This window comes from Salvia splendens, chromosome 1, assembly GCF_004379255.2.
Source record: "Salvia splendens isolate huo1 chromosome 1, SspV2, whole genome shotgun sequence".
Classification (NCBI taxonomy): Eukaryota; Viridiplantae; Streptophyta; class Magnoliopsida; order Lamiales; family Lamiaceae; genus Salvia; species Salvia splendens.
Window position 1 is genome coordinate 11761035 of NC_056032.1, and position 15059 is coordinate 11776093.

The 15059-nt window shown below is 39.0% G+C and overlaps 1 protein-coding gene across 1 annotated transcript; it reads right to left on the reverse strand.

Annotated features, from left to right (window-relative positions):
- Positions 1 to 13082: 13082 nt before the first annotated feature.
- On the reverse strand, positions 13083 to 14759 carry LOC121795864 (stress enhanced protein 1, chloroplastic-like). The gene is made up of 4 exons (XM_042194514.1): positions 14594 to 14759; positions 14444 to 14524; positions 14028 to 14215; positions 13083 to 13328 (listed from the first exon to the last, which is right to left on the reverse strand). The coding sequence occupies exons 1-4, from the start codon at positions 14646 to 14648 to the stop codon at positions 13224 to 13226; spliced, it is 429 nt and encodes a 142-aa protein (XP_042050448.1). The 5' UTR covers positions 14649 to 14759; the 3' UTR covers positions 13083 to 13223.
- Between the last annotated feature and the right edge of the window lie 300 nt (positions 14760 to 15059).

Below are 15059 nucleotides of genomic sequence, written 5' to 3' on the forward strand. Positions count from 1 at the left end.
AGACAGTGCATTATTTAGTGTGTAATTGTCATTATGTGCAGTATATTATGCATTATGAGAAATATTGTGTATATGGGTTAATCAACTCAGAGAAGATTACATATGTGCATTATTTGGGTAAGGCATTGCATTATGTAGCAGGTTATTGTCATTATTTGGATTATATTAGGCATTATGAGATGTATTTTGTATATTGGTTAATCAACTCAGTGAAGATTACATATGTGTATTATTTGGTTTAGGCAGTGCATTATATAGCAGGTTATTGTCATTATTTGGATTATATTAGACATTATGAGATGTATTTTGTATATTAGGCATTATGAGATATATTGTGCATTTTGAGTGGTATTCTTTATATATTTTAATAAACTTAGCGTGTAATATATGTGCATTTTTTGGTTTAGAGATTGCATTATGTATCATGATATTTACATTATGTGAAGTATATTGTGCATTATCAAAGGTAAGTTGTATCTGTAATTACATCAGAGGTAGTGTGTGTACTTGATTAAATTGATAATTATGTAATGTTGGGTGCATTATGTGCTTTGTCTTACGCATTATGGGTCAAGTTTATGTGCATTATTTATTATGACTTAAGCATTATTTGTTTTGAAATATGCATTAATCCTTATGAAGCTCATATCGTGTTGTCTTTTGATTTAGTGATAATTTTCTGATGTGTTATGTTGTTTGGTCCATATCAGAGAAGCAGATTAGAGTCGACATAGACGATGCCCTCGACGACGTTATTCCCGTTGCTCTGGCAAAAAAATTCAGCGATAGGTTGGCCAAGATAGGCCCTAGTACGTCTGGAAATAAGGAAGAGCCGAAACACCAACAAGGGATAACGGAACTGTTGTTTACTTAACTGATCTGAAGCAGTTGAATCCACGATAGAAAAGGGATAACGGATCTGTTGTTTTTTTTGTTAATTTCGTAATTTGGATATTAGCTAACACTTTGCATATTTATGTTCTGTGATACATTGTTTGTCAAAAGTGGATGAAGCTAAGGGATATGGACATGTGCATTATTTCAATTAAACCTTTCATTATTCATCGAAAAATTATCATTATTCAGCAATATTCGTATACATTGCAGTTCAATAACGAACAAAAAAATTCGGTGCATTATTCGTATAAGTTTGAACAGTGTTATTATTGAGTGCGTACTACACCCTAACCCCTAGACTTATTAAACCCTTAGGGGCAAACATCGAAACACGACACATCTTATTCGTATACATTGCAGTTCAATTATGGTGCATTATATAGTCAATAAAATCCATTATTCGTTAACATTCGGTGCATTATTCGTATCAGTTCGTTTCCATTCGCTGCATTATTCGTATCGGTTTAAACGTTGTTATTAATGAGTACGTACTATACCCTAGCCCCTAGGCTTATTAAACCCTAAGGGGAAACAAGAAACGTGTGCCAAACATCGAAACATGACACATCTTATTCGTATACATTGCAGTTCACATATGGTGCATTATATAGTCCACAATATCCATTATTCGTTACCATTCGGTGCAGTATTCGTTTCTGTTTAAACATTGTTATTAATGAGTGCGTACTATACCCTAGCCCCTGGGCTTATTAAACCCTTAGGGGAAACAAGAAACGTGTGTCAATCATCGAAACACGACACATCTTAAACGTATACTTTGCAGTTTATATATGGTGCATTATATAGTCAATAATATCCATTATACGTAACCATTCGGTGCATTATTCGTATCAGTTTAAACGTTGTTATTTATGTGTACGTACTACACCCATACACTCATTATTTACTCTATCATGTACATGGCATTTCATATATTACGCATTATATAGTCTATATACTAGTTGGTGTATTGTTAGTAACAAACAAATTACAGGCTATCTGTCAACAGTAACAAATTACAGGCTATCCGTCAACATTATCCATTACTAGTCGCTCATTATTGTCTCTCACCCTATACTAAATCACCAATCCACCAAAATTGGGCAACCACAGACCATAAGAACAACCCTATCGGTAACCTGAGCAAAATTATTTTCGCAAAATAATTGAATACACGTACTCAGTGTTCAACAAGTATCGAGTATACCAACGGAACTGAATTGGTATTGAAACCGGAGATTCATACACACAGACACGCATACGCAGAAAAACAAATTTGAATTACCTTCTTCCATTATTCAGATAAAAACGATTGCAAAAACGCCGGCGAAAAAATATAGAAAAACCGAAGATCCGGGAACCGAGACTCGAAGATTGCAACGTCAGGAATACTACAATAAAAAATCGAAAGATTGAAGACGACAAAACTTAATTTTGGAACGCGTGGCTTTACTCAAAAAACCGAAAGATCTTCAAGGGAGGATTTGATGGAAATTTTCATAACCACCAACAATTGTTTCCCTAATATGCCCCTACTCGAATTAAATTAGATTAAAATGTAATATTTAAGTTAACAATTTTCGGCCGTATGATGATGAAAATAGATGGTTGAGATCAAGAAGGAAAAAGGATGAAATATGGGAAAAGGAAATGAATACATCCCTATATATATATATATATATATATATATATATATATATATATATAGGGATGTATTCATTTCATTTTCCAATATTTCCTTCTTTTTCCTTCTTAATATCAGCCATTAGATTAGAGAAATGGACGGTCAAGATCAACATTGGGTAATTAATCCCGTGTTGCATTATTTGTCCTATTTTGTGCATTATGAGGGTACAATAGTAATCTAATAATGGCTGGAAACCGCTACGAATAATGCACCACATGGTCACGAGTAATGCATATAATTGCCTATATAATGCACAGCACAATATGTGAACTGCAATGCATACGAACAAGATGTGCTGTGTTATGATGTTTGACACACGTTTCTTATTTCCCCTAAGGGTTTAATAAGCTTAGGGGCTAGGGTATAGTACGTAGACATGTATGTAATCTTCACATGGTAACGAGTAATGGATATAATTGACTATATAATGCAAAATTTGTGAACTGCAATGCATACGAACAAGATGTGCTGTGTTATGATGTTTGACACACGTTTCTTGTTTCCCCTAAGGCTTTAATAAGCTTAGGGGCTAGGGTATAGTACGTACGCATTAATAACAAATTATAAAACGATACGAATAATTCACCAAATTGTCACGAGTAATGGATGTTATTAACTATATAATGCATAATATGTGAACTGCAATGCATACAAATAAGATAAATGTCACGCCCACATTTTCAAGGATAGAAAACAAGGTTGATCGCGACTAGGGGAGGATTAAAGAAGCGGGGAAGAAAGGGGAAAACAACACAACTCGACCATAGCTCGAAACAAATGGGAATAGCTCGAATAAAATCAGAGTATCATTTCAACAATCAACAACTCCAATTGAAAATATCTCAACAATACACGAACTCAGAAGAAACAATATTTAGCAGAAGCATTTCGAGAGTAGAATAATGCTATGTATGAAGACACAACATATTCTAGACATTTGATAGACATTCTTCACTTTTATGCTCAACACCCACCGCGCTCGTCGCCGCTCAACCTGCACATTTTTTAAAAAAGAAATGCAGGGCTGAGTACTTGATGCACTCAGTGGACACATGCCAAAATATAGTTTGTCAAGCCATAATCAAGTGACCTTGGGGGTTTTAATTAAAAGAACCCAAGTACACAAAAACATTTATTTCACAAGTTCGGTTGCGCAACCAATTTCCATCCACATCCACCATCATCATACCATATCTGAACATACATGACAAGGAACGTGGCCACGAACCAAGTCACTAGACCGGCCAACTCCAAAGAGATAGCACACGATCTACGGGGTGTACACCAGTCCGAGCAGGGTTTGCAGCCCTACTGGGACCCGAATTCGATTTAACATACATGGCATAGCCACTTCAGATAGGTTCATTCAAATACAAAACATGGCAAGACAAACACTTTCCACCTCCTTTCACATAAAAAGTATTTAGGACATAGCCCTTATTTAAAAAGAAAGCCCACCTCGTTCGCTTAAAATCCTCGACTTGTCTTTCCCGTTCCGTTCTCACATACCTTTTTTTGAAATAAAATAACATGCAAAGTTAAGCCTTAGAAAAAAATAAATTAATTAAATAAAATAGCATGTATAAATCTTACCATCTTATCTTAGTTAGAAATTCTGAACTCTTATAAAAATCAGTACACTTCCTCAAAATGGCCGACTGACTGCAAACAACTATATACATTCTGTCGGCCCAACAATGAGAATCTCTTCGAAAGATTTAATTTTCCCCAATACTCAACATGGCCCAAAACAATAGTCATCTTCTCCCCTCATCTCAATTTCTCACTTCACGTGGCAATCCCCAATTCTCTCTTCTAACTCCAATCTGAAATCCCTAAACAGTCTACTTCTCCTCGGACTCTCCCTCTCATCTCTTCCATCCGTTCGTGCTCGTAGTTGTCCAGCCCCGTCGTTTCTCTCCATCTTTCCGGTCTCAATTTCTGCCACAGCCACCGCGTTCACAGCGAAGATCTCACCACACCACCTCCTCGGTAATTCTCCTTCTGCCTCCGTACATCGCCGTCCCCCTCCTCACTTCGCAGCTCCACCGTTGTCCAGTCACGTTGTTGCTCAGGCCCACTCAATGTCACGTCGCCATCGCCAACTCTCCTCTGTTCTTGGCCAGCTCTTCCCGTCGCCACCTCTGCTCCGACCGCTTCCGTCATTATAGCTGCTGTCCGTCATGAGCAACCGCGGCTGCTGCTGCTGTCCGCCCGGCCGCTATCGCTCCGGAACCACGCCGCCGTCCTCGCTGCTGGAGCTTGCGCAACCTGCTTCTCAACACTGCACCACCGCCGCCCCTTCTCTCTTTTCTAACTCTCTCTCGTTTTCTCTGTTTCTTTAGAATTATTGAAGTGGTGAAAAGGATTGCGATAATTGCGAAATTTGTTGAAATAAAAAGATGTTGATTGACTGATTGTGAGTGATGAACGTGGGATCATGAGAGATATAGGTGTAGAAACCGATTCCATGGAATATGGGAAGTAGAAACCGGATTTTGTGGAACAGAAATTGGGTGAGACTAATCTCACGTTAAATTCTTGCATATGCAAAGTGGGATGAAAATTAATAACTTATTTGGGCTCATAATAAATGGATTTCAATTTGGGCTAAAAGGAATAATTGCTCTAGGTCTGAAAGAAAGTTGAAAAGGACTTCCAAAAGTTGGTGACGAAGAATTGGGCTTCGTACAAATAAAGAAAAAGATCATAGCCCAAATTCAATAATAAAAACACTGGCTATTCCAAAAGAATTGAAGGAATTTTTTTCGGCTACACAAACGACGTCCCTTCAAGAACAACTAAAAAGATAGAAAAAGTCGGGGTATTACAATCTACCCATCTTAACAAAAATTTCGTCCCGAAATTTGCTTACATCATTATAATAAAATATTTCTCCATGAACTTGTAATCCAATTTCCAAGCAGCTTCCTCGTATCGCTTTAAAATTAATAACCATTGCTGAAAATTTAACACCTCGTGTTCTTGGTTATATCGATGCCTCTAATTGGTGTATCACTTTTACGCATGTCTGATTATAGAAACTTATTCCCTTGTGTGCATTCGAAAAGCTCAACCTCACCCTTTCCTCCAAGTCTAGTATCAAGAACTCGGAAATTGATCAAGCAGTCTTACTTGGATATGAACTGATTTTAAAATTATAACAACACTGCAGGAAGTGTCTTAATCAGAAAGGCTGCAGAATTAATCAAGAAAACAAGAACAACATTCTAGCTCGACTCTTTTAGATCTCATCACCAATTTTCAAAAATTGGTTTTGAAAAAAAAATAAAGCAGGGTCTAAGTTCCATTGAACTTATCATGTTCATTATGGGAATTAAGGTTTCAGATAAACTCATAAAGCTTGAGACTTTACTTCTGATGAGGGCTCGAAAGAATATGAGATAGGTCTTGAAAACGGGATGAAACTGAATTAAGCCTCAAATTCCATAGTAGACTGCCAAATAAGATATTTCAATTGTCAAATCAAATTTGCAAAATTCGACATCAATGAATGATAGTTCAAACATGTCATGACATGAGATGGTCAATCGTGGGAGGATTTAGAAGCATAGACAAATGTCATAAAGTAGCACTGATCATGGTTCGGCGACATCAGGTTATTGAATAATGAAATCACATCAATGGATTCACAGGTTTGCAAGCAACATGAAGTGAATTTTTTAGGAAAATCAGCTAGATCAAACACGTTAAGGAAAAAGAGAACACGATAGCCTTAACTTGGTGTTGCAGAAAGAAAAATCATTGAGCATGAAACAATATAGAAGTGAAACTGAGCTAAAAAGAATTTCACTTTTGCAAGAAAGAACTTGCCGCATGCATAGTTACGAAATAAAAAGGTGTACAAAAGTTCCAAGAAGAATATTCCATCATTTGAAGAAACATGTATGAGAGATGTGATCATACTGAAGGTCATAACTGCAAACAACTTTAGGAATGAAGTTCAATGACGGAAGCTCATAAGGTCAAAATATTTTCCTTACGAAAGATGAATCAAAGAAGACTACTAATCAAGATATCCAAAGTTACGAAGGCAAGAACCAATTTTCAAGAACTGAAAGTGAGTCATGACTCGATATAGGAAAAGAAATAATGGGCATTACTAGCAAAGCATGAGTCAACCAAGGTGGTTAAATAAGCAAGGGCTCACGGTTATTCAATACGTATCGAAAAAACTTAGAATCCAAGTAAGTATTGTTGATTAAAATCATTCATTCTAGCTACGAAGGTCACACTCTCTCGTTCATCTTTCTGAGGCTGAACATGGTAACATTGTCCTACGAAACTGCGGATTCCAAGTTGATATTCATCACGTCATTACAACAAAATAATTGTAGTCAGTCAAAAGCCATATCTTCATAATATTCTTTGCACGTGATAACAGTCATTCTCTTAAAACGTTGTAGTTATTCTCGCGCTCTCAACATGCTATAGCGGTCGTTTTCGTCGCATAGCCACTTTTGACTTAAGATTGGATTTATCTTATTAGATCGCAGGTATGATCTCTACCTCCGTTGTAGGATTACACCATTTCGCATCTCTTCTTGCCTCAAACATTTTCTCGTTTGGAACATCTCTTCAATTTGCACTTCTTCTTTTCTTAAACTCTTTATCATATACTGCGTCTTTTCGCATTCTCCTTGTTCTTGTCATTCAGGGAATAACAATACTGAAATTGGTAATTATTCAATAAAGTTCGAGTTCACACCACATATTTCCATTTGTCCTATCACTCGGAAAAGTGATATTGCAGTTGTCAACAACTAAATTCGATATCATTAATCTAACATACTTCTTAGGCACTCTATGTTCGCATACAAAGTTCATAGCGTCATATTTCACTCCCGCCAACAATTTCATAATATACCTCATACTTCAACGTCAATAGACCATTAATTAATATGCGTTTCACACATTAAGCTTGCTCCATTAGTTCGCGTCATTCCAAGAAATAGAAAAAGTTACATGGTCCACCGGTCTCCATCCTCTATCACAATCCTCTCGTCTCATATCTCGATAATTTAGAAATTTCACCCCACTTTCCATTCTCGTTCGTTTGCATCGCTCGGGAAAGCAATAGGTGAGTTTTCAAATTAGAACTACGGTCCGCATGGTCAACTAGGTCTACATCTTCGGCACTCTTAGTTCACGACACATTTCATCATCTCGTAGATAACAAACTATCACAACAAGTACTATAACACACAACATTTTCACATCTCAAAGCAAAACACTTTCACACTTCACATTATCATTCAAAACTTTTGAAATAAAATTTTCTTCAGACTCTCACACTTTCCTCAAAATTTTCACATCTCACTTTCAACTTTAGAGTAAAATTTTTGACTCAAAACTCAAAACATACTTGAACATCCACTTTCATCTTTCATGTAAAACAAATAATCCATCGTTCCTCATCAAGACTCGTTCTTTTCTCAAATATCAGCAAATACTCTTCCCAACTCGAAATCAATCCCTCACAGAAAGATTCTACTTCCTCCTTCTTATAAAAATTTTCTCCTCTTTCTTTCTCAAAAATTTCTCATGAAAATTTTCACATAAAAATATATTACCTCTTTCTTGGTTGAGCGTGGCGAAGCGGGATGTTGAGTCTTCCAAATTTAACCTTATTTTAGTCTAGCGAATCGAATCTAGACTAAGACTGAAAAAGACTCTCGGGTCTAGAGCGGAAAGAAAAATTGCTCTGATACCACTCTGTCACGCCCGCATTTTCAAGGATAGAAAACAAGGTTGATCGCGACTAGGGGAGGATTAAAGAAGCGGGGAAGAAAGGGGAAAACAACACAACTCGACCATAGCTCGAAACAAATGGGAATAGCTCGAATAAAATCAGAGTATCATTTCAACAATCAACAACTCCAACTGAAAATATCTCAACAATACACGAACTCAGAAGAAACAATATTTAGCAGAAGCATTTCGAGAGTAGAATAATGCTATGTATGAAGACACAACATATTCTAGACATTTGATAGACATTCTTCACTTTTATGCTCAACACCCACCGCGCTCGTCGCCGCTCAACCTGCACATTTTTTAAAAAAGAAATGCAGGGCTGAGTACTTGATGCACTCAGTGGACACATGCCAAAATATAGTTTGTCAAGCCATAATCAAGTGACCTTGGGGGTTTTAATTAAAAGAACCCAAGTACACAAAAACATTTATTTCACAAGTTCGGTTGCGCAACCAATTTCCATCCACATCCACCATCATCATACCATATCTGAACATACATGACAAGGAACGTGGCCACGAACCAAGTCACTAGACCAGCCAACTCCAAAGAGATAGCACACGATCTACGGGGTGTACACCAGTCCGAGCAGGGTTTGCAGCCCTACTGGGACCCGAATTCGATTTAACATGCATGGCATAGCCACTTCAGATAGGTTCATTCAAATACAAAACATGGCAAGACAAACACTTTCCACCTCCTTTCACATAAAAAGTATTTAGGACATAGCCCTTATTTAAAAAGAAAGCCCACCTCGTTCGCTTAAAATCCTCGACTTGTCTTTCCCGTTCCGTTCTCACATACCTTTTTTTGAAATAACATAACATGCAAAGTTAAGCCTTAGAAAAAAATAAATTAATTAAATAAAATAGCATGTATAAATCTTACCATCTTATCTTAGTTAGAAATTCTGAACTCTTATAAAAATCAGTACACTTCCTCAAAATGGCCGACTGACTGCAAACAACTATATACATTCTGTCGGCCCAACAATGAGAATCTCTTCAAAAGATTTAATTTGCCCCAATACTCAACATGGCCCAAAACAATAGTCATCTTCTCCCCTTATCTCAATTTCTCACTTCACGTGGCAATCCCCAATTCTCTCTTCTAACTCCAATCTGAAATCCCTAAACAGTCTACTTCTCCTCGGACTCTCCTTCTCATCTCTTCCATCCGTTCGTGCTCGTAGTTGTCCAGCCCCGTCGTTTCTCTCCATCTTTCCGGTCTCAATTTCTGCCACAGCCACCGCGTTCACAGCGAAGATCTCACCACACCACCTCCTCGGTAATTCTCCTTCTGCCTCCGTACATCGCCGTCCCCCTCCTCACTTCGCAGCTCCACCGTTGTCCAGTCACGTTGTTGCTCAGGCCCACTCAATGTCACGTCGCCATCGCCAACTCTCCTCTGTTCTTGGCCAGCTCTTCCCGTCGCCACCTCTGCTCCGACCGCTTCCGTCATTATAGCTGCTGTCCGTCATGAGCAACCGCGGCTGCTGCTGCTGTCCGCCCGGCCGCTATCTCTCCGGAACCACGCCGCCGTCCTCGCTGCTGGAGCTTGCGCAACCTGCTTCTCAACACTGCACCACCGCCGCCCCTTCTCTCTTTTCTAACTCTCTCTCGTTTTCTCTGTTTCTTTAGAATTATTGAAGTGGTGAAAAGGATTGCGATAATTGCGAAATTTGTTGAAATAAAAAGATGTTGATTGACTGATTGTGAGTGATGAACGTGGGATCATGAGAGATATAGGTGTAGAAACCGATTCCATGGAATATGGGAAGTAGAAACCGGATTTTGTGGAACAGAAATTGGGTGAGACTAATCTCACGTTAAATTCTTGCATATTCAAAGTGGGATGAAAATTAATAACTTATTTGGGCTCATAATAAATGGATTTCAATTTGGGCTAAAAGGAATAATTGCTCTAGGTCTGAAAGAAAGTTGAAAAGGACTTCCAAAAGTTGGTGACGAAGAATTGGGCTTCGTACAAATAAAGAAAAAGATCATAGCCCAAATTCAATAATAAAAACACTGGCTATTCCAAAAGAATTGAAGGAATTTTTTTCGGCTACACAAACGACGTCCCTTCAAGAACAACTAAAAAGATAGAAAAAGTCGGGGTATTACAATAAACCATGTTATGATGTTTGACACACGTTTCTTGTTTCCCCAAAGGGTTTAATAAGCTTAGGGGCTAAGGTATAGTACGTAGACATTACTAAATGCGCGTATGTAATCTTCAATCCGTTGATTAACCCATATACACAATACCTCTAATAATGCATAATATACTGAGATAATGACAATTAACAGCTACATAATGCACTACCTAAACCAAATAATGCACATACGTATATTCCAATAACAACAATTTGTTAGTAATGTCTACGTACTATACCCTAGCCCCTAAGCTTATTAAACCCTTAGGGGAAACAAGAAACGTGTGTCAAACATCATAACATGGTACATCTTATTCGTATGCATTGCAGTTCACATATTGTGCATTATATAGTTAATAACATCCATTACTCGTGACAATTTGGTGAATTATTCGTATCGTTTTATAATTTGTTATTAATGCGTACGTACTATACCCTAGCCCCTAAGCTTATTAAACCCTTAGGGGAAACAAGAAACGTGTGTCAAACATCATAACACAGCACATCTTGTTCGTATGCATTGCAGTTCACAAATTGTGCATTATATAGTCAATTATATTCATTACTCGTTACCATGTGAAGATTACATACGTGTCTACGTACTATACCCTAGCCCCTAAGCTTATTAAACCCTTAGGGGAAATAAGAAACGTGTGTCCAAACATCATAACATGGTACAACTTATTCGTATGCATTGCAGTTCACATATTGTGCATTATATAGTCAATTATATGCATTACTCGTGACCATGTGGTGCATTATTCGCAGATACCAAAATGTGGCAGTTACTTTTCCGTCAAATGTCAATAATAACCCTGTAATGCATACAACCGCCTTCTATAATGCAACACGGAACCAGTTTTATAGAATCAATCTGATCCGTTGATGCCTTAGATCTAACGCGTAATATTAAGAAGGAAAAAGAATCTAAGATGTGAAAAGGAGAATAACGCTTCCCTATATATATATATATATATATATATTTACTCTATAAATACTCCTAATTCATCCTTATTTCACACACAACTACACATCTATTCTTCCCAAATCATCTTCATTTCCTCTCCAATTTTCATCTAACATCTCATCACAAAATGTCCGGCGACAGAAACTCCGGCGGTGGCGGCTCCTGCGGGTGGGATTTCAACGAGTTCGGCGACTGGGGGAGCATGTACAACACATTGGGTGGTCCCGGTTCGTCGACACAGGGACCCAGGGTTCGTCGACGCCGGGGGGTACCAACCACCCAATTTTGATGTTGATGCATACGCCCGTCCCTCCGCCCCGCGGTATTCGCAGGGATTATCCCAGATTAGGGAGGATTATTCGATTCAACCCACTCCGGAAGAAGATCAAGGCAGGGGAGGAGGCCGAGGCGGAGGGAAGCTCCAGGGCGGAGGCCGAGGCGGAGGAGGATCTAGCCCGGTATTCATACGGCCCCAATGAAAAGCTGGCGGTGTACAACGCCTGGATCAGCGTCTCGTACGATCCCATCGTCGGGAATCAACAACCCCGGAAGTTCTTCTGGGAAAAGGTCACCGAGGCCTACCACGAGATTAAGCCGAAAAAAACTCGCCGTCGCGCATATAAGATGCTCCGCGCTCACTTTGACCGAGTCGACAGAGAGGTCAAACGATTCTGCGCCATCCACAATAATGAAACAGCTCATTAACAAAGCGGAGCCACGGGAGCCGACATTCTGAGGTCGGCTTTGCGGGTCTACTTCGACGACACCGGCAAACAATTCAAATATGTCGATGTTTGGGAGGTCGTCAAGGACGAGGAAAGGTGGGCCGGCGGTGTGCGGTCCAGCACGAGCTCGACCTCGAAGCGCACGAAGCACACGGCGAGTGACCAATACTCGTCTGGTGATGGCAGTTCGGGCAGCGGACCACAAGAGTTTGCCTCGCAGGAGGTTGAGACCCCGGCAGATGATGTTGGGGGTTCCTCCCGTGGGCGCCGTCGGCCGCAAGGGAGAAATGCGGCGAAGGCGGCTAGAGGGAGGAGGGGCCGAGCCGAATCAAGCCAGGCGGGCTCGGGCTCGGGGGGACCCCCCAACTCCCTTATGGCCATGTACATGACCGCCACAATGGCGGACACTTCCCGCATGACGCCCGCCCAATACCAAGCCTGGCTTAACGGAATTACGTTTATGGCAGCACAACTTGGCATTCCGCCTCCTCACGGCTTCAGTGCACCTCCGCCGCCTTCGGGGATGATTCGCAGGCGGAGTAGTTTTTTTTATTTTCTATAAAATTGTATTTTAAATTATGTCATTTTTATTTTTTTAGGATTTTAATTATGTGTTTTTTTTATTTTTTTAAATTTTAAGTTGTATTTTTATTTTATGTTGTAATTCTATTTTATTTTTAATGAAGTGTGTTTTTTAAATTGAATTTGGTTATAACGGATGGTTGCAGGTTACATCCCTTAGTTAATGGATGGAGTAAAAAAGTATAGTGGAGCCCACGAATAATAATTTAAGGGATGATTAAGGGACAGTTTAGTGACACCGTGGTGGATAGCCTAAAAACTACAACCATGACCATGATGTTTCAATTGTTAATCATACAAATAACCTGGATTTGATATAAAGAACCTCAATATCTTTACAATTTCAAAGATACGTATGTGGAAAGTAACTACATCTTTCAAAAGTACATACATACACATAGAAGGCATCTTCAAGAAAAACAAATGAGATCAATTCTTGGATGCAGACTGAAAGATGAAGACTGCAGTGAGAACTACCACCAATGCTGTGACTGCTAACGCCACTGTTGGCAGAGGATCTGTGAGCCCAAAATTCTGCCAAGAGAGGAAGAAATACATAATTCAGTCATCTACGAAAAATAAAAAGAAAAAGAAAAAAAAAAGGAAAGAAATGAAACTTAGAACTTAGAAGTATCATGGAACTGTTGGTCTAAAGCTACTCTAGTATCAATTTTTCCCATTTGAAATGATGATTGATATCTCTACAAAAGATTGCATACTCACCAACAAGGAGGTAGAAGAAGAAATAGTATGCTACTCCCATTTGAACCTCATCAAAACAAGGATGCAAATACCAACTCATCGGCTTTCACGATAAGTATTTTCATACTCCTATATTGCATAAATGCTAGTAGATTATAAGAAGTCACAAAAACCTTTTCATCTACAAAAGCCTATGGATAAGGCTTTGTACAAAGGATACTACTACACATTGCCTGAATTATCATATATGGTCCATGACCACCATCAAAACAAGCTATTCTCGATACCTTTAGCTACAGTTCAATTACAAAGAGCCACCCATATCTCTTGCACTCATAAGATGGTAGATGGTATTGCTACTCAATCAACAATAATGGCTGTAGCCATGATAGTTAATTATCCAAAGCCTAAAGGTATATATGGTTAGAATAGATGAGGCTGTGAAACATAGATAGTAAATCATGAACACCAAGAAGGGATACTAAATCTGAAGAAAAGCATAGGCATGGATGGCATAGTAATGTAGTATACCTCTAGAAGCCCCTTGCCAGTAGCAATTTCAACACTAATAGCAGCAGCAAAACCAACCATAGCGAGTCGTCCCAGCCATACATCTAAACCACTGCCTTGTTCATTTGTACTCTGCTCACATCTTACACACACTGATGTTGAACTCATAGCAGCAGCCTTTCTCCGGTAGATTGGTTGTGTCCGAATCGCTGAAGACCAACATAAATTATCACATCTTGACTTTCAAAAACAAGAATCTTAGCTATATCAATGTCAGAGTGTAGAAAATCCATAATCAAAATCAATATAAAGAAGCAAATTGTAAGTATTCCACAACCACTGCTACAATTGTATACAGCAGGAGTATATAAACATGAGATAGCCAACTACACACACAGAGAGATTGAACTTCGAACTATAAAACGGAGATTTCTCACAGAGAGGGGAACCAGTGGCGAAGGCGGTGCCGAATTGACGAGAAGAAGAAACTAATTTAGCATGATGAGGCATACGAGTATCTGCAAAGTAGGAGTTAGAATCGTCGCTTCACAACTTGTACTACATGAGAAAGAGAAACAAAATTGTACCGCGGATTGAGGCATAGCGACAGAGAGAAGAAGAAGATAGCACGGCGGCCGCCATTGTATCCACCGTAGACCTTTTTCGACTGCTGCAACAATATCCAATACAAATCCGAGATGCGTGAGTGGTGAGGAAGCACCCAGGAATCCGACACTTGTCCTGCACAACCTTTGCTAATAAAGTCAATTTATTTCGACTCACTTCGGACTACTACTCCATCCGTCCCGCTTAAGAGCATCTCTGGTGGTTCTGGACATGCAATAGCTCTTCCATAACCTTGGCACTGCCACATCATCAGAACTAAAATCCTCCTGCCACATCATCTGGACATGCAACTGGACAAGCAACTAGACATGCAATAGCCCAGTCACATCACTCAATTATGAAAAACAAACAATTAACAATCACACAAAATACGGAATTAAATATACGACACATATACGCGAAAATATACTATTTTCATTTAAATTA

Coding starts and splice junctions, on each gene's coding strand:
- LOC121795864 (XM_042194514.1), bottom strand. CDS start 14,648: ATGGCGGCCGCCGTGCTATCTTCTTCTTCTCTCTGTCGCTATGCCTCA. Junction 14,525..14,593: donor TCGCTATGCCTCAATCCGCG/GTACAATTTTGT, acceptor CCTACTTTGCAG/ATACTCGTATGCCTCATCAT. Junction 14,216..14,443: donor CGCCACTGGTTCCCCTCTCT/GTGAGAAATCTC, acceptor GTTGGTCTTCAG/CGATTCGGACACAACCAATC.